Source organism: Prionailurus bengalensis, chromosome D2 (assembly GCF_016509475.1).
Source record: "Prionailurus bengalensis isolate Pbe53 chromosome D2, Fcat_Pben_1.1_paternal_pri, whole genome shotgun sequence".
In the NCBI taxonomy this organism is placed as follows: domain Eukaryota; kingdom Metazoa; phylum Chordata; class Mammalia; order Carnivora; family Felidae; genus Prionailurus; species Prionailurus bengalensis.
Genome location: NC_057351.1, coordinates 46,244,468 through 46,264,560, shown reverse-complemented (window position 1 = coordinate 46,264,560; position 20,093 = coordinate 46,244,468). Strand labels below are relative to the sequence as shown.

Sequence of the window (20,093 nt, the reverse complement as noted above, 5' to 3'; positions counted from 1 at the left end):
ACTGAGAGATCCTGCACTAAGTTCTTCCTGGGTCACCAGAAGGCTGAAACAGCCCACGGGATTTCAGATCACTGCCTCTGTCTCATTCCAGCGTGCTGGATGAGTCACATGCCCTCTGAGCCTCAATCCACTGGTTGCTCTGACAACCTGTGGCTTTTGTCTGCTCTCTAGATCCTGCGAGATTGGACCTTCACTAACCCCCTGCTTTGCTCTTGGCAACCAGTAGTAACTGACTGTTGTTTTTACCCAAACAACCACAACCATTACTTCTGTCAAAAGACCCCACTGTGCCCACTAGATAGGTTCCGTTGTACATAGATGTCAGCCTGGTTAGTAGCTGAGTTCATTAACACCTGCCAGATACAGCAAGGTGAACTGGCTTCTATGTGATGTGGAAGGCCAGCTCTCTGACAGGGCTGACTCTCCAACTCTCACCCTCCCTGGATGGCCACTCAGACTTCTAGGCTGCACGAGCAATGACAGCCACACACCCATCTTCCCAAATAGTAGTAAAAGCTCAAGGCCTGACCTACCTAATTGGCCCACAGCCACAGCTCCAACGGTTCGAAGAGAACCTGACAGGTGCCCAGCACAATTTCTTAGCAAGAACACAGGCATGGCGTTGTCACGGGATGAAATGTTCATCTAGAGAAATTGGCAACAATTAGTCCCAAGAAACTTTCCTGAAATGGAAGAGGTTTTGTTCATGAGGTCCTGGAGGCGAGGTGCCTGAGACCTGGTCCAGAGTTGGCACTCAGTAAGTGAAGGTCGGTGAATAAATAATAAATGAACCAATGTCAGGGAGACTGAAGCCGAACTTCAGGTTCCCGTGTCCTGCCTCCCAGTTGTGCCTTAATCATGTGGGAGTAGCTTTGGCTATGCTGTTGTGCCAACGATGTCTCATATGTCACAGTAAAGAGCTCATGAGGGCAAGGTGGGCCCAGGGACATGTGGAGGTGGAACAGTGCCACGAAGGCCGGGCTGCCTCCTTCCCAGTCCACATTGTCCAGTCTCGGCCCGCCCTGGCTTCACTAGTCTCAGAGGGCCAGGCGGATGGGAATCTGGGGTACCGCGTGGGGAAGGCATAGCTGTGTGCTCAACAGACCTAATCCCTGATCTCTCCTTTCAGTAAAGGGAGATGGCCTTCTTTCTGTGAGGGTGGAGAGGATGTCAACACATCAGCTCAAATTTCTCAGCATTAAGCAAAAGACGCTCCGTGCAGGCATTAGGAAATAGTTCATCTAATGGCATCTTCATCTACAAACATGTCGGCTTGCTGTTTTGCAAGTTTGCTGTTTAAAATACACATGGCAACTCACAGAACATTTTGCAGTGTTGGGGGTTGGGGGGCGTGGTCAGTTGCATCCAGAAAAGGGAAGCTCAATCGTGTTTTCAGTGTCACAAAGGTTTTTCAAATTCCACTTGTTCCTGCTCTACAGTGAAGAATAAAGACTGCCTACTTTCTTCTCTGAGCAATTATAAACGAAAGGTTTAGTCTCGGGGGATGCTAATGGGTGGAGAGGCATACGATATTTTAACAAACGAAATGGGAAGCGTGCCTGTGCGTATCTGTCTACACATGCGCCAACACAAATCAGTGTTCACTTAAGCGCTGAAAACTAAAGCAAACCAGGAGATCAGGATTCCAAAAGGGGGCAACAGGTGAAGGCAGAAGTCGTACCTCCTTGGCAATCAGGCGGCTGTCCACCTCATTGTAAGTGTTTCTGATGTCCGTAACACTGGTGATGGAGGAGCTGGCTATGTGAAGGCCAAAGGAAACCCTTTCCTCTGCAACCAGGGGCGTCGCTTCTGTATCAAGGTCCTCTCCTAAAACAACACATCTTTGATCATCTCTACTCTCACTTTACAGAAAAGAAAGTACAACCTCAGGGAAATAAATATCTACGGCTATATGGTGAAGTCATCATTGAGGGACTATTTTATGTTGTTACGTTGTATGTTTGCATGTTGTATGTTTATATCACATGTTGGGCCCTACCTGTGCTTCTCTGACACTTAGAGAAAACTGTGGACAAATCTCATAAGATTAACCCTACTATAAAATAGAGGCATTCAAGGTGTGAAATCACCTTGAGCTTGAGACATCTACCAAGGATATGCTATAACCTCACTCCCCAAAACCAAAATGCTAAGTGATAAGAAAGCTGACTTACAAAAAAAAAAATGGGGACGCCAAAGTGGCTCAGTCGGTTAAGTGTCCAGCTCTTGGTTTTTGGCTCAGGTCATGATCTCACGGTTCATGGGATGGAGCCCTGCATCAGGCTCTGCAGAGCCCGCTTGGGAATCTCTCTTTTCCTTTTCCCTTTCCCCCACTTGCTCTCTCTTTCTCTCTCTCTCTCTCTCTCTCTCTCAAAATAAATAAATAAATATTTAAAAAGAAAAGAAAAAGAAATCTGCTGGGCTGAAAGCCCTAAAATTTTTGATGAGCTACATGCCGTGGCGAACATTCCACTTGGAATGAGCACCTTGGTCCCTGGGTCAAGGAGAACCGCACATGGTCCTAGAGCTGCATGGTCTGAATAACCAGTCAGCAAAATTTTGGCTCTAGACTTGACCTCATCGCATGGCTCTGGCCAGTACCATTTGCCATAGGAAATGGAAGCTTGAAGAAGACATAGGTCCTGGAGACAGAAACACTCAACAGTGTTCAATCGCCCTTCACAATGCACAAGGCTTCTGTACATAAATTCATTCATCATTCTTCCCAGATGGGAGCTGACCCCCTTGACTTAACAGAGCACAGAGAGCAGTACTCCCTGCTTGAACAGCCAGCAATCAATAATGAAAATGTGGATGCGTTTGTCTGCCTGTTTAATAATTGAAGACAACAGTATGCTTTAGTTAAAAAGCTTCTTCATTAAAAGGAATGCAACTTATTTATCTCATTCTCTCCTCTCTTTCTTTGCTGATGGTATTGCCTACCTATTCTCCTCCATTATGTGCTTCAGAGTTGAAATCCAAAGGATATTGTCATTTCCTTTTCTGTGACATTTTCTGTTGGGTTGTAAATTTATAATGATTCAATTACAGAGGTCTTCCCTAATGACTGACCTACACTGAGTTTATTTTTTATAAATATGCTATAAATAACTGGATGTCCATTTAATAAAATAATATCAGCAAGATCATTATAAATCAAAACACTCCATACCTTGGGCATGCACAGCTTGGAAGTTACCACAGTATCTTGGGCCAAGTTTGTTAATAACTTCCAGAGTGTCCACTGAGATGGCTTCTTCAAAGAGGTATGTAGGGCCAAGACGCCATATTAATGATGACTTTTGTTTCCAAACTCGAGGGGTAGAGATATATCCATAAACATCCACAAATGAAGATGGATCCATTGAAAGGAAAGGTCCTGGCAAGGCCTGGATGTACAACATCTGTTAAAATTAAAAGGGGGAAAGGGAGAGATTTAACTTCAGAATTAATCAAATAAACACCTATGGAGATAAAATGATATACCTTCTTCTCTCAAAGTAATAGCTTATTATATCTACAAGCATTAAAAATCTCACTCTCAAAGCTGAGACACAGTGCAGGAAAACAGCTTACAAAATGCTGGTGGGAGCAAAAAACTGACACTGTGCTTTTGGAGACAAATTTGATAAGGAATATTAAGAGACACTAAAATGTTTATCTTTTTTGTTCCAGTCATTCCACTAAGAACCCAAATGTCCAGTATTGGCACATTCATTAAGTTTTATGTACTAAAATAATTATAGACATATCCAATTGGAAAGGAAGAAGTAAAATTATCTCTATTTGCAGATGACATGTCCATGTGGAAAATTCCAAAGAATCTACAAAAAAAAAAAAAAAATGCCTAGAACTAGTAAGTGAGTTCAGCAAGGTCACAGGATAGATGATAAACACACAAAAGTCAATCACATTCTACAGGCCAACAATGAACATGAAGAGACTAAAATTAAAAACACTATCATTTACAACTGCGCAAAAGAAAATGAAATATTTAAGAAAACATGTATGGATTCTGCATACTAAAAATTCAAAAAGGATGATGAAAGAAATCAAAGAAGACCTATGTAAATGGAGAGACATACCATGTTTCTGGATAGCAAAACTCAACACAGGGAAGATATCATTTCTCCCCAAAATGATCTATAGATATAATTCAGTTCCCATCAAAATGGCAGAAGGTTTTTTGTGGACACAGACAAGTTAATTCTAAAATTTGTATCTGAAGACACAAGCCCTAGAATAGCTTAAACAAATAGCTTAATTCTTCTTTTTCAAAAATTAACAATGTTTTTGATCATCTTTTTTGAAAGAGAAAAATTAAGTGGGAGACACCACTCTAACCAATATTATTACACAGGCTAGCTTATTACATAGCTATAATAATTAAGATAGTGTGGTATCGGTAGAGTTCTAGTCACATAGATCAGTAGAACAGAATATAGAATCTGGAAATACACCCAGACAAATGTGCCCAACTGATTTTTGATGAAGTTTCAAAAGCAATTTAATGGAAGAAGGATAGCCTCTTCAACCAATGTTGCTGGAATAACTGGGCATCCAAAGGCAAAGAAGTGAACTTCAACCTAACCTTTGCAGTCATAAGAGGAAAATTTGATGAATCCTTCATCAAAATAAAAACTTTTGTTCTGCAAACTCCTATGGGAAAGAAGATGGAAGACAAGCTACAGACTAGGAGAAATTCTTTGCAAATCATACATCGAAGGACTAGTATCTAGAATATATCAAAAACCTCTAAAACCCCAGAGGAAAATAACAATCCAATTAGAAAATGGACACAGAACATGGGCAGACATCACTTAAGAGGTTACATAAATGGCAAATAAGTGCTTGAGAAGATTTTTAATCTCATTAGCCATGAAAGGAGTGCAAATTAAAAACACAACATCACTATGCACCTATCAGAGCGGCTAATCTGAAAACCAGTGACCACTGCAAATACAGAGAAACCAGATTGTTAATCCATTGCTGGTGGGAAATGTAAAATGGTACCGTCACTCTGGGAAAATCATTTGGCCATTTCTTATAAAAAGTAAACACACAATTACCTATGACCCAGCAACTGAACTCTTAGGCATTTATCCCAGAGAAATATGGACTTAAGTTCACACAAGAACCTGTATACAAATCTTCATAGCAAAACAAACAAACAAACAAAGATAAAAAACAAAAAAAGGAAAAAATGTTCATAGCATCATTATTTGTAATATCCCCAAACTGGAAACGGCCCGGATGTCCTTCAATCAGTGAATGGTTATATAGCCAGGTCATGAAAAACTACTCAGCAATAAAAAGGAATTAATTATTGGTGCACAGCGACAATCTGGATGAATTTCCAGAGAATTATGTGGATTGAAAAATCCAACCTTGAAAGATCATACACTGTACAGTTTCATAAAAATAATATCCTTGAAATAACAACATTTTAGATTATTGTTTTCCAAGGTCAGGGACAGGGATAGGGGAGAGAGGTGTGGGTGAATGGGAGTGGCTATAATTTTTATAAATGGGCAACACAAGGGAGCATTGTGGTGATGTAAACATTCTGAATCTTGGCACGACTCATGGATGCAAAAACCTACACATGTGATAAAACTGTGTGGAACACATGCGCATATATACAAGTATAAATAAAACTGGGAAATTTGAATAAAGTAGCAGATTGTATCAATAGCAAAATTGGGTTATGAAATTGTTCTAGAGTTTTGTAAATGCCACCATTAGGGGAAAACTAGGTAAAAGTGCACAGGATTTCTTGCTATTATGTCTTACAACAACATTTTAGTCTACAATTATCTCAATAAAAATTTCAATAAAAGAAAAGAAAATAGTTAACAGAGTATCACAAATTTTAAAATGATAATTTCTCACTTTTTAATTTTTTTTCGTCTTTTAGTATTTATTTTCGAGAGAGAAAGAGACAGAACGCGAGTTCGAAGGGGCAGAGAGACAGGGAGACAAAGATCTAAAGCAGCCTCCAGGCTTTGAGCTGTCAGCACAGAGCCCGACTGACACGGGGCTCAAACTCACAAACAGTGAGATCATGACCTGAGTCAAAGTTAGCTGCTTAACCGGCCAAGCCCCCAGGAACTCCTAAAATGATCATTTCAAAGCTTATGTTGGTAGACTTAACTAATAGTTAAAACTAGCTAAGTAATATACAAAATTTTCCACACAATAAAGTTGCAACTACTTTTTTAAAGGGAAAAAACTGAAAGAAATTACAAACTATGGTAAGATAGAAGGAATGCAGGCAATATTTTATCTTTGCTCTATTTTTTAGTTATTTCAAAATGTGTTTATATTATTTTTTATAATGACTATAAAGTCACCACATCTATGCATATGTATGTAAATACATATTTTTCAAAGGAAAGGTCACACAATTTCAGAAATATTCTTTTACTCCCTATCAATTAAATGAGATTTTCAAACAAAAACAAACCAGGTTTTCAGCCACCAGCCTTGCCTAAAGTGAAGTCCACTGTGCTGTCCTCTCTTCCCTCCTTTCAGATAGGAACTTCTGTCTGTCCCACCTGAAGCTCTGCCCCCCTCCTGCTATCCAGCTTGCATTTTTGCCAAATTCATAGCGCATTTACTCACAGCACCATTTGGATTGATTTATAAACATAAGATGTCTTAAATTGCTCCCACGTCATTTTGCTCGTTCAGGCTATTGAAATACTCCCCACATTTCCAAATTTAACCTAGCTGAACTTAGAAATTAATAGAAAATCTCTAACATTAGAGAACAATCCTTAAGCTGGGTCATCCCCAAACTAAGCTCTCCCATCTTATTCTTACCCAGCATATGTCTGCATCTAAACACAGGCCTTCATGTGTACCCCAGTTAAATTTCATTTGCTGATCCTGAACCAACTTGTTGAGATCATCTTGGAAAGTCAACTCTGTCTGACTCAACCCTTGGTCATTCTCCACGTATTTTTGGCATATCCCCATGACATCACACTACTGCCAACCTCCTTCCTGACTGGCTTCGGTTTAGCTGGTCCCTTGAGGCCAGATGTTCATCCATGTACCAGGTCACTCAACTACACTATCAATCCAGTCCGTGTTCCTCCTTGTGGCCTTAAATGCAATGCAATTCATCAAGTATTTATTGCAGGCTTACCATGTGCCTGCCCCTGTGCTAGGTGCAAGCAAACACCAATACGACTTGCCTTTAGCCTCAAAGTACATGAACTATTTCACAGAATACCAACCTATTCTGTAAAACAAGGCAGAGTACCAACATGTTTTGCAAAAAAAAAAAAAAAAAAAAAAAGGTTGGGGCGGGGGGAAGCCTCCTCTATAATCATGCCTAAACAGATAATAACAAAGACACTGTGCAACCACAAAAGTAACCACCCTTCCCATCCTGGCTAACATGAGTTAGCTTTCTCTCCAAGAACAACTCTAACCTGCTCCATTATTCCTACTTCCTGGATACAAGTTCTGAACACGCACGGACATCAAACTCCCTCTTTCTGACGGTACCCGGTTGAGAACAGACCAACCTCCACTTCTTTGAACCCTCCCCAAAATCACCTTAAATAAGCGCATATCATATATGTTCCTTCCAAGTCCCTGTTACCCCAGGGAGTAGAGTGTCTTGCTACATCAAGCTTAATAAATCTAACTTCTGTTTTGTACTATATGCACACTCCCGAAGGTACTGATTGGTGGTCATGGACAATTCCTGGCATCTAAAACAGTTCCTAACATAGAATACGTGCTCAAAAAGATTTAATAAGGGAAAGAATGAAGGAAAGAAGGAAAGGAAGGAGGGAGGGAGGCAGGGAGGGAGGAATGGAGTGAGGGAGGAAGGAAGGGGAGGAAGGAAGGAAGGAAGGAAAGAAAGAAAGGCCGGTATTGTCAACGATTGGAGAAAAGAGTTAGCTTCTTGTTTTAAAAAACCTATTTTTGTTAAGTTCCTGCTGAATCCTTCTGGTTACCACTGCCTTTATTTGATAAAACAATTGTACCTGATGACAGCATCGAATTCACCTTTAGGTGTTGTATTGAATGTAGGTTGTTCTACCTTAATGATTCTCAACATGGGGTGATTTGGGGGCATTTGGAAATGTCTGGAGACAGTTTTGGCGGCCACAACTGGGGAGAGAGGGATGCGATGGCATCTAGGGAGGCCACAGATGCTGGTAAGTATCATACTATACATAGAATGGGTCCCTACAACAAAGAATTATCGAGCCTCAAATGCCAAACTATCGAAATGAGAAACCTATTCATCTAAGGTCATCCATTCTGGCTAAATGTTAGAATCATCTGAGAGGCTCTGAAAACATCACCAAATTACCCCGCACCCAGAGATTCTGTTATGATTCATCTTAGGAGCAACCTGCACAACAGAACTTTAAAAATACTTTCCAGGTGATTCAAGAATGCAGCCTAGGTTGAGATGCTCTCTCTGGAACCTGGGTGCCACTCTGGCTGCATTTGCCTTTTGTTGTCTTCTGGGCGCTTCTCTCTCTGACTTCTTTGGGGATCTCCGACAGTGGGTCCTGGAGCACTCCTGCCATGTCCCTCCTCTCCCAGCTTCCTCTGCCTTATGCCTCAGGACTTCAGGTGACTCTAAATGGCAGTGACGAGATACTTCCTCCAGCTATGTGTTCACATTCCATTGCCTTCTTTGTGCAGGGAATCATCTCTTCCTCATCATCCTTGCTGTAAATCTGGCAAGAGGTATTGGTGTCTTTCAAGCTCTAGCGCCTGACTCCCAAGTATGGTGGAAGGACAGTTGTGTTAGATTCACCACCAAGCTTCTTGGAAAAGTAGAACCTGAGACCCCCACGCAGACTTTCCTAGGGTATCCATAACTTAAACTGTGAAAAGCCTCATTCACTCTGGGAATTTATATTCTCTTATGACTATTCTGATGTCCACGTTTCACCTTCTGATCTGGTTGTGTAGCTTTCATTCCATTTTCTGAAGGATTTTTGTTCTATTGTTTCTTTGGGTTTTTCTTATGCATGAGCTCAGCCAAGTGTACTGGACGCCAAAGGTGAGTTTCATTAGATACTGACCCCGCCCCCTCCCCTCGCCAAATGAAAAGGACCAACTGACCTGAGGCCGCTCCAGAGTGGTGCAGCCAGGAAAGCATTGTGGGGCAAGTGGAGCTCGGGGCAACTAGCTCACCTTGGCTGAGCCAACGATCTGTCCATCCAGATAGGTGGAAACGGTACAATTCCTTTTCATTTCCTTGGTGACAACCACAGCCAGGTGGTGCCACTGACCACAAGCCAGCAGCTGGCCACACCTGACCCGAAGCTGGCGTCCAGCAGAAGGCTCAGGATCATCCTCGGGTTCCATGATGTCTGCAAGAGACCACAAACACCACACCCGGCATGCGGCGCCATGCTGCAGCAACCCAGGAGAACAGGGCCTCGTGCGGAGGCCTCGACCCCCTCATAAAATAATGACGACAGCAGCCACCGTTGCTTGAGGTCTTGCCTTGTGCCAGACATGGGTTTAAGAACTGTTAGAAATGTCACTTCGGGTTTTTTGGGGTTATTGTTTTGTTTTGTTTTTCACAACAACCCTTGGAGGCAGGTGCTATCACGACTCTCATTCACCAGCCTGAGGCACAGACGGGTTAGGTAAGTTGCCCAGCGTCATGGAGCAAGTAGTATTCAAGTCCAGGAGTCAGATTTTGCGGTCTACCCCGCACTAGACCGCCTCTGTAGCCATGCACACTTGCCCTACAGTCCTAAGAAGGAGGGGGGAGTAAGCAGTTGTGCTCTGTGCCCATGATGCCAAGGCACCCCTGGGGTGTCTCCCTATGAAACAGTGACACTCTTGGGGAACACAAGAAGAACAGGCCATTTCCGGCCGTCACAGAGGGATGAGCTTAGACAGCCAGGCTGAGCTCTAAATGGCAGAGCCTGGACCAGCCACCAGCCACCAAAGGAGGGTTGGGCTCCTGGGCTCTTGTGCCAAAAGCTGCTGAATTAGCCCCATTCTCCCCAAGTGTAGGTGAAAACAGCTCCCAACGCCTTACCCAGGGACTGAAATTCTTTCTCTTCTGTAGACACAACTAAGGAGAGGTCGTCCGGGCACAGGCTGACAGAGAAGCAGATGAAGGGTTGCTCAGTCCTGGCCAGGTGACGCACTAAGGTTAGGAAGCGCAGAGGGTGGCCCTCAGTGACTGTGCTGTGCCTGCTGATCAGGAACCAGCAGGAGAAGGTCAGGCCACCAAGTGGAGGGAACGATCTGGCAGCACCTGGAGACAGAACAAGCATGCCCTTAGAGCTTCTCTGCCTTGGAATCTTGTCTAGACTCACCGTGGCTCTGAATCGGCCCAGAGGTGGCCCTACTGTGTCCAGCTCTGTGCCTCACCTGACTCATGCCCACTTTATGTCGACCCCATGCCGCAGAAGCTTGTCCTCTTTTTCATACTCGCATATTCCCACCAGGACTTGAGTGTAGATCCCCAAAGCCTCTCTCCAATTCTGTCCCACCTATTATTCCATGCCACCTTGCCAAGGGAAGGGGTGCATAACCGTGATATCGGTCATCATTGGCCCACTGGTCAGCTGATCTAAAGCTGGGCAGTGTGCTGTGAGAGGCAGGGGACACCAGCCTTACTCAGCTGAACCTTGTATGGGGAAGCCTCCACTGTAGGCAAACCCACGCCCTCCTGCCCTGTAACAGGGTTACAGTGCAGAGCAGGCCCACTGTCCTCCGTGAATAAGCAGAATCAGACTTGGTGCCCCATGTTGGGCTGTGAATGCAATGGCTCCTCAGCGCCCACCATTCCAGAGAAACCCAGGTTCTTCTAACTGAGGGTGCTTAGCTCGGGCGGCACCGGGTTCTTGCCCTGTCCTTCCCAGGCAGTTTTTAGCCGAGCACAGCAGTGCACAAAGCCTGCTAGGGCCCAGGTCGATCAGATGGCCATCCACATAGAACTTATATTCTTCTCTAGAAAGAGTCCTAAGGCGGGGTAAGGTGTTTGTTTCGACTTTTGTCAATCACTGACAGAATGAATCCAACACAGACTCAGACATCAAATCACCGAATGAGCCCATCAGTGTTCACTGAGTCCCCACTCTATGCAGAGGCATCGGACGGGCCCTTGGGACACATAATAAACAGGATCCTCCCGCCCTAAAACAGGCATGACAAACCGGAAGGATGACTCCTCTACAGATATACAGAAACAACAAAGACTCCCACTTTCTTGAAATGCCAAGCGGAATCTGAAATCAAGGCTCCCTAAGCACTTATTCTGGGGTAGGGTGAGGACGGCTCAGCAAGCTAAACCCCCTGAGAAACACCTACCTGTCCCGATCCCTCCAGAGACCAGATACTCTGTGCTGGTTCCCATAACTGTAGACACAGTCGGAATAAACAAACATCTGGAAACAGAAAAGTATCTCAGATCATTGAACCAAAAACCAACTTCTGGCCATGACATCTCCCCTCTGTCCCTCTGCAGGGACCTCACTCTCTCTTACACCATGAGGACAGAAAGCAGCTGATGCTGTTACAAGGGCCCTGGGAAATTAATAAAGTGCATTCCAAGCATAAGGAAACGTGTTGTACCCATAGCCTTCCACGGACATGTCAAATTCCACAAACGATGGAGCCAGGGCCGCCTTCTGAGGCTGCAGGTTGCGCGGGGAGGTCATGGAGATGAGGCTGAGTGAAGTCTGAAGGGCAGTGGTTGAGCCCTGGGACGTCCTCGAGGATCTGAGGGCCTGTGTGACTGCTGAGCAAGGGTCGGCCCCCGGGGCAGCTCCTACGGGACCCTCAGCAGTCCCTGCTTCTGCAGCCTGGGACCCTAAGGCAACATGCAAGAGAAGAGACATGTCCCTGTTCAAGCATATCTGCTCTTCTGACAACAGCCTCGATGCTTCTGCCACAGCCCTGAAGGAGGGCTCCACAGTGTCACAGCACTTCCTGACCCCTGTGAAGCAGCTCTCTACTGACTTAGTAACCCTGAACTGCAGCAACACTATGTCCCTCCTCGAAACTTCTTTTCCCTTAATTCCATCATTCCCCACACACCCCCAGCTTTCCAGCGCACCATTCTCTGTTGCCATCATTGGCTTGCCCCACTGGCCGTCGCTCACTGACACTTTGTCCTGGCTCCCTGAACTCCCCGCTCACAGCAGCCTGTCTGTTTGAAAGCTCTGCTCCCCTCCCCTGATTGCCAGGATCAGCTGAATCTCCATCCATGTTCTTCAATTATGTGATCCACACTCAACCTGCCCATAGCTTTCTATTCTTTAAGCCGGTCCCTGGAGTCAGCAGCCTCCCAGGTACCAGGACTGATACTAGGGGACCCACCCAATGCTTTGGCCTCTTGACCGCCCAACTGTCCACTGAGCTGTGAGCTGTGCAAAAAACCATCACTGGCACCTCCATCCAGGTGCAGCTCTGGGTATTCTAGCATGCACTGTATCATGAAGGAAACCCTATCACTCTTTCCATGATCTGGGACCAAAGGGGCCAAGGGCACGCTCAGCATCACCTGTCTTATATGAGGATGGGGGTCATCCTTTTCCTTCCAGATCTGGCCTTTCTCCAGGGACCACCAATCCTGCTTTTCCTCATTTGCTCCACTGAGCAGCAGGCAATTCCATTTTTTAAATCTGTCTGCTTCCCACCTGTTGTGAAGGCTCCCTTCTAAGGAATGCGTATTCTTTTTAATTCCCATTAACCTGTTCCTGTTCTTTCCTCCGTCCTCACCTGAGCCTCCAGAGTCCCCTCCGTGGACACAAGATGAATGGAGGATTTTCGTTGCAGCTGACGGAGGTGGGGGAACTCCAAGACCTAGAAACTGTCTAAGCATCAGACCATGCAAGAGAAACAAAATGAAGACCTTTTTATGAACAGAAGTGTTCTCCAGCTTCATCCGAGCACTTTCCCAAATCTCAGTGCTCCCTGATGCCCTCCTCCACTTTCCTTCTCTCTGTTTGGAAAGCGTTTCCTTAAGCCATGCAAAAACAGAGGGAGACTGGCCCGGCACCCAGACCACAGAGCTGGTGCCTTTAGGTGTCTTTGACCAGCTAGCAGCCTCAAACCAGATTTGGAAGAGAGAAGAAGGAATTTGTCCTACTCCGTTTTGTGTCTGCTCCGTTTGTCTGCTCTTTGCCTCTCCCTCCTGCTCAGCTTTCCAGGCACCAGGTGGCTTCATGGACGGGCTGCCAGCAGGAAGGCTCCCATAGGATACAAGGGAGCACCGCTTCTGTCCCTCTCTCTGTCGGGAGTCTCGGCCACTGCTCGTCACACCAGCCTGGCTCCTACAGCCTCACCCCTTGAGCAGTGAAGCCCTCACAGCCCCCGCCCCTCTCAGTTCCCATAGCTTTGGCATTATCCACTGAGCATCCCCCACCATGCGATTCTGGGTTGTCTGCAGGACCCTCTGAAGGGTCCCCTCTCTCCGAAGACCACAGCTCCACGGGAGGGGCTATGTCTGCTTTGTGGGTCTCTGCACTGCCTGCATGCACCCGGGGTTCCTCCTGGACTCGCGCTGTCCAGTACTGGGAAGGGCCACACCCTGCACAGGGGGGTGCAGGAGGGGGCATGGGGACACCTGTCCCATGTACTCTTACTGTCCACTGGGCCTGAGCACAGCTGCCAGCAGCTCAGCAGTGTTTAATGAGCGGCACATGGTACCTTAACACATCTGGTTCGATGGCTTGGGAGGCAAGTTTTTCAAAAATCCTGATGAGGCCTGAGTGCAAGGGGCTGGTGCTGGTGGTCAGGGCCCTGCGGCAGGAGGCCACGAGGGTCCTAAGCATCCCCGCCTCACACATGACCTGACGGTTCTTCTCCGATTTCACCAGGGACTGGATATGACTGGCCACGGAGCACTGGATCTCCTGGGAAAGCTAAGAGAGCAAAAGCAAACAGTGAGCCCTGGAGGTCAGGACATTTTGTGGGCAACTTTGATGGGCCCCCAACCAGGCCCCAAACTGGTGTGGGGCCAGACGCCTGCACCCACACAGCCTGTTCTAACTGTACTCTATATCGGGGGTTCTCAGATGTGCCCACTTCTCGTGCAATGGGAACCCCAGAGGCTGGTCTGTGGGAGGATGGGGCCACTGAGGTCAGCTGCCAAAGACATAGAGGCTTAAAACAGAGACTGCGAGCCGGCCAGCAAGAGGCCGCATCTGCCCCAGAGACGCGGTGTCTGCCCCGCGTGATGTTTAAGCAGTTTCTGAATTAATTGCTAACATTTAAACAACCAGAAATTTCACATAAAAGTCCAGACACATGGCTCCTTTCAAAAGGTAGGAAGACCGGGGTCAGACAGGTTTGCAGTCCTGGACAGTGGCTGAGCCTCTGGAGGGTCCCACGCCCCCACAGCCTTCGCTCACAAAGCAGCCCTGTGTTTGAGGTCGTACTCCCGGCACAGAAGGTGCAGTGCCCCGGGGAGGCAGGCTCACAGGCAGTGCCCACGCAGACTGGCTGTGGCCGGACCAGGCCATGCTCAGCGCCCACGCCAGCTCAAGTCGCCACTCCTGCGAGAACTGCTCGCCAACGCCTGCCCTCAGCCCCTGATTGTCACTACCCCCCGCCCCCATGTGCCTTCCCACTGTCCTTCGTCCACCTCTCAGACACGGATAGTGGTGCTTTTATCTTACCCTTACTACTTTTCCAGTCCCTTCAATATCTTTATGTCCCTGAGGCCCGCAGAAGAGAGCGCATAGGGTCAGCTCAGTGAATATTTGAGCCAAATACATGGTTTCCGCAATCTTCCTTTCTTTTCTTCATAAAAATATAAACGCCTGAAATTCCCAGCCCTCTGTAGTGATGCAGACAATCTGGGGTGGGGGTGGAGAGGGAGAAATTCCTCTACAAAAACTTTCGGGGCTGCCTACACTCTCTTTTACTGTTGTATACGATATTGTCTGAAGTGAGAGGGATACCAGTTAGAACGTAATGGAATTTTCCTGCAGTGGATGCTATGGGAGCCTCCCCCAGACCTCCTTTTCCAGATGAGTGTACCCATCATAGCCATGCCTTCTCTAGAGGGCTGCCCTTCCCCAACTGGGAGCTGCCCTGTCCAGGGGCAATGTGCCCCCCCCATATATGTTCACTCATGCATATATACTCAAAAGTGTATGCACACGTGGACACACAGGAGCATCCATGCGTGTGTGTGTGCATGCATGCACATGTATATACATGCCCACAGAGCCATATATATGTTTGTGTACATGCATATGTGCACACGCTCACACACGCACGCATGCAAACACACACACATCCACATACCACGTGCACATGCATGCACACACACACACGCCAGACTACAGCCGTGAGGTCACGGCTTCTGCCTCGGTGGTGCGGTTCATGCCTGAAAGCCCCGCCCTGTGGGCTCAGGCTGATGCTGGACTTCAGCTAATCCTCACTCAGCTTCTTTCCCTGTATCATCCTGCTTCCTTCACTCCCCTTTCCTCGAATCCCTCCCTTGATGGATCTGATGTACCTGTGCCCCTGCCTTGGGCTCCACTTCTGAGGAACCCTACCTGAGGCCCTAGCATGCACACCCTTGGCCGAGTTTTTGGTCTCAAGAAAGGAGATCTCTGACAACACAGATCATGTCTAGGTTAGTCCACCAGTGTAAAGCCAGGAGGAGTAACCACAAAGGCACTAATTTGAATAATCTCTTTCTAACGATGACTGGCTTCTCCTCCCATCAAGTCACAGACCATCTGATATGTACACCCACTCCCCCCACCATGAAAGCTTTCTTGGAGTCCTTCGCTGCTTGCCCTCCTTCCCCCTCTGCCTCAAACAAGCATTAACGGCTTCTTCAACGTCAGGCTCTGGCTAAATTTCAAGATTAACAAAACACCGTCCCCGCTCTCAAGGCAATCACAGGCTACAGGCAAGACGGGTGAGGGGGACAGTCTGAGTACAGTAAGAAAAGGAGCCGTAGCAGGGGATTTACAGTGGCTGGGTGGGAGCGGTTCCCTGCAGCCCCTCGTGCATTTCGCGGAGCTCTTGGATCTAGAAGGGAATCTGAGCCTGGCATCTACTGTGGGGGCCACAGTTTGCTCTGAGATGAGTATATTTCCTGGGTGCCCAGGATGTGCCAGGCTCTAGTCTAAGCATTTTGACCTGTGTAGATTATAAAATCCCCGTGAACAACCCTATGATGGAGGTACTATTACTCTCCCCATTTTATAGATGAGGAAACTGAGCCCAGAGAAGTTCATTGTCCAGGCCGCATGGTAAGGCAGGGCCTGGCTTTGATCCCAGACCCCATGCTCAGGATCACCTCACTTCCCATCTCCTCCTCACGTGTGCAGCGATTTGGGAACACCCTGCCCACAGTGATCAAGACTATGTTTGTATCACTAAGGGACTGAAATTAATAAGACGGCACTCTTCCACAGGCCTCAGACACCGCTTAGTAGCATATATGTTTCAAGGATTAAACTGTATTTGGGACACATATTTACACTGTTAATCATCAGTTCTTAGATTTAAAAAAAAAAAAATGAAGGGGTCACACAGCTCACCCTCTACCTTCCTCTCTTCCTTCCAGGAGCACATCGCTAGAGCTCCTGCCACAGACTGATGGCATTTAGTGAAATTTCTGTCTTTACCCTATCTTCAGTAATACTTCTGACTTAAAATTTTAGGCCATTTTCATTTTAGTTTAAAATTTAAACTACATTAGAATGTTTTTTCAGGGGGATTGCTCCCAGGCAAGATTTTGTCACTCTGAAATGAAGTGTCATCCTGTTGCCAACATTACTGCTGCCAAAGGAAGATCTCATCGTTGGGGGAAGATGGTGTCTGTAATGGACTGGATGCCTGTGTCCCCAGAATCCATATGTTGAGCCCTAATTTCCAATATGATGTATTTGGAGGTGGGGCCTTTGGGAAGTGATTAGGTCACCAGGGTGGAGCCCTCATGAATGGGATTCATGCTTTTATAAAAGGGACCCGGGAGAGCCTTCTTGTCCCTTGTGCCATATAAGGACACAGTAAGAACAGGGCCATCCATGAGGAAGTGAGCCCCCACCAGACACTGAATCTGCCAGCGCCGTGCTTTTGGACTTCTGGCTCCAGAACTATGAGAGAAATAAATTCTTGTTGTTTATAAGCCACCCCGTCTATGGTATTTTCTTATAGCAGCCTGAATGGACTGAGACAACCCCTTCCCTGTCACTGCAGTATTAACACAGCCGGCGTAAACTGGGAGAGGCAATGTGTAGCCCAAAAGGGACCAGAGACAGAAGGGAGAAATGCCAAAACTCATTTGTGCTAAATAATTCCATCACTTTCACTTTGAGGAGCTCCTCCTCGTGGAAATCTGCCCAACCTCCTTAACTCCCTTCCCCAGACCTTTCCTCTGCAATTTTCAGTGTCTCTCCCTGCATCCCACAGGGTGTGCACCTCGGCCTTCCCTCTTCTCCGTTCCTCTCGGAACCAAAAGGGAGCCTCCACCCCCTTGCCTTGAAGTTTCCTTCTCCCAGAATCTGGATTATTTGGTATCTGTAGTCTTTTAATTTGGGGTGAAAGTTGGGGAGACAGTCCGTATGAAGCAAGATGTAAAAATACCTCGCAGTGTATTATTAATAATAATTCTTATTAATAAGAATTAAAAATAAAGGTCTACAATCTCCAGTTTTATTACCAGCACTTCACTTATTGCTTCAGGGACTTTTGGCTTTCTTTTGTTGTTGTTGTTTGCTTTTTTTCTTCTTTATCCACCAGAGAAAAGCTACTTAAAATCTAAATACGCAAAAAAAGGAAAAGCAGAAAGAAAGAAAGAAAGAAAGAAAGAGAGAGAGAGAAGAAAGAAAGAAAGAAAGAAAGAAAGAAAGAAAGAAAGAAAGAAAGAAGGAAAGGAGGAAAGACACGGAAGTTTTCGAAAGGGAGAAATGCTGATCTTGTCTAATGATGCCACAAGTTTACTCCAAAATTGCTCAATACCCCATAATGGAGGAGGGAAAATTGATCGTCCTCATTATCACTGCAGCTCTGTCAATAACAATATTGCCTTGTTTTGAATAAAATGTGCTGGTTTTTTTCAATGTTGGTTCCAGTAAAAATGGGGTTTTAGTGAAAATATGAGCAGTAGCAGGAAGCCAGTCTGGTTTCTCCCCCTCCAAATGGATTGATTTTCCTAACACATATTATTTCCAATGGAGGCTAGGGGGTGGTGGTTCAATTAGGACTCCATGGTGGCTGCGCAGGGTCACCAGGCTGGCTGGCAGGCTGGACCCCCAAGGTAAATTATCACAGAGCAATTTGTGGGACAGCCTTTAGGAGTGTTTTACTTTATCCACTTAACAGTCAAGCCTTCAAGTCTACCCTTGTCTAGCTGTGGATGTTCACTCTTCTTCATCTCTCTCTCTCTCCCTTTCTCTCCTGGTCCAGATTAATAAGGTCCCAGAGCCCAAGGAGGGCTGGGCCCTGGTGGGGTGGGTTCCTCCGAGGCTTTGGGCACATCAGTCCATGGTGTATCCTGACGTAGATGTAAAAGCCATCAGATGACCACACGTGCTTCCCCCGGACACTTGAAAGAACAGGGAGTTCTACTGAACTACTCAAATTGGGATTGGTTGCTTATTCCAATTTGGTTGAAATGTTCTTTGATGATTTTGGAAAAGACATGACCTAATTTAAGTGACCTCAGCTCTTCAGAGATATCACAGGTAAGTAGGGCCCACAGATGGGTTTCATTTGACAAGCTGTTATCTTTGCTTACTTAGAATTAGTTCTTTCTATATATGGGTATAAACTTTCCCTTTCACCACAGCCTGATAGATTCATTTGTGGTGTCCACGTGGCCTTATAGGTGTGGGAGTTTGTAGTCCTGGCTTATGTGTAAGAAGCCCAAGTACCACCAAAATCAGTAGAAACCATGTCTGAAGGCACTGTCATGATCCACTTGAACAGATATGCAACTAAGACCTAAATGCATATGGGTGCCTGCTCCAAGCCTTCTGCTTCTTTCATAAATTACATGCATGTGATGGCTAATGCCACCTGGTAACAGAAGCCCAGGATCTTCTATTTATAAGGGATTTGTCTCTCTCCAACTTTACTGCATCCTCCCCTTTGGTACACCCCATCTCCAGGCCTAGTATAGTCTCTCCCTTTGCCAAATGTGCACACCAGTTTCGACTGACGCCCGAAGCTGGGAATGCCCTTTGTACCCCCATCCCTTTGCCGAGTTCCTAGTTATCATTCAAGAGACAATTCACACGTTCTCACATCTAAGAAATCTTTTCAGGTTTTCCCAAACAGCACTGTCCATACCTCAATCCTATTACTACACTCTGGGGTGCCTGGCTGCCTCAGTCAGTTAAGCGTACAACTTCAGCTCAGGTCATGATCTTGCAGTCTGTGGGTTCGAGTCCCCACATGGGGCTCTGTGCTGGCAGCTCAGAGCCTGGAGCCTGCTTCAGATTCTGTGTCTCCCCCCTCTCTCTGCCCCTTGCCCACTCACTCTTGTCTCTCTCTCTCTCTCTCTCAAAAATAAATTTAAATTTTTTTAATAAATAAATAATAAATAAACAAATGCTACACTCTGATGACTCTCTCAGTAGACAGATGATAGATGATAGATAGATCACTTTCTACCACTCCCAGTCTCCACCACACTGTGAACTACTGCCTGAGATAATGACCCTTCACCCTTGTTGCCCTAGCACCTGTCTCTGCATCAACTGCAATAGCTTCCCAGTTAGTGCAAGCACAAGGGCTCAAGGTGTTCTAGAAAACAGGAGGTGCACCTAACCCAGAGGGCTAAGAGTGGTCAGAAAAGATGATGTGCCAGCTAAGCGTTGAAAGACAGTGAAGACAGAGCCGGGCTAGCAGGGAAAATGGTCTTTCTGGGAGAGGCAACAGCATGTGCAAAAAATCAAGGGGTGAAAGTGGAAATGGCCTTTCAGGGAAAGGCTGGCAATCACAGCCAGTCGTCAGCCGGGCTGACTCATCCCCAGCACCCAATGCCCTCCCCCACGATGAGTCTGTGGTCAGCCGTGAGAACATCGCCAGGGAAACCAGCCTGTAAACATCCATCCAGGAGGCTGCCTACACAGCCTGGAACCTGAACCATCCGTGGAGAGTTGCCA

At 46.3% G+C, this 20,093-nt stretch overlaps 1 protein-coding gene across 2 annotated transcripts in view; it reads right to left on the bottom strand.

Moving 5' to 3' along the window:
- WDFY4 (WDFY family member 4) overlaps nucleotides 1-20,093 on the bottom strand; it is a 295,982-nt gene that overhangs the window by 186,253 nt on the left and 89,636 nt on the right. For both annotated transcript variants that reach the window (XM_043596828.1, XM_043596827.1), the window contains exons 14-22: nucleotides 13,663-13,877; nucleotides 12,733-12,827; nucleotides 11,584-11,821; nucleotides 11,320-11,396; nucleotides 10,040-10,261; nucleotides 9,178-9,356; nucleotides 3,173-3,404; nucleotides 1,682-1,827; nucleotides 534-645 (exon numbers count right to left, since the gene is read on the bottom strand). In XM_043596828.1, coding sequence (XP_043452763.1) covers nucleotides 534-645; nucleotides 1,682-1,827; nucleotides 3,173-3,404; nucleotides 9,178-9,356; nucleotides 10,040-10,261; nucleotides 11,320-11,396; nucleotides 11,584-11,821; nucleotides 12,733-12,827; nucleotides 13,663-13,877 — 1,516 coding nt within the window. The remainder of the gene's footprint in view (nucleotides 1-533; nucleotides 646-1,681; nucleotides 1,828-3,172; nucleotides 3,405-9,177; nucleotides 9,357-10,039; nucleotides 10,262-11,319; nucleotides 11,397-11,583; nucleotides 11,822-12,732; nucleotides 12,828-13,662; nucleotides 13,878-20,093) is intronic.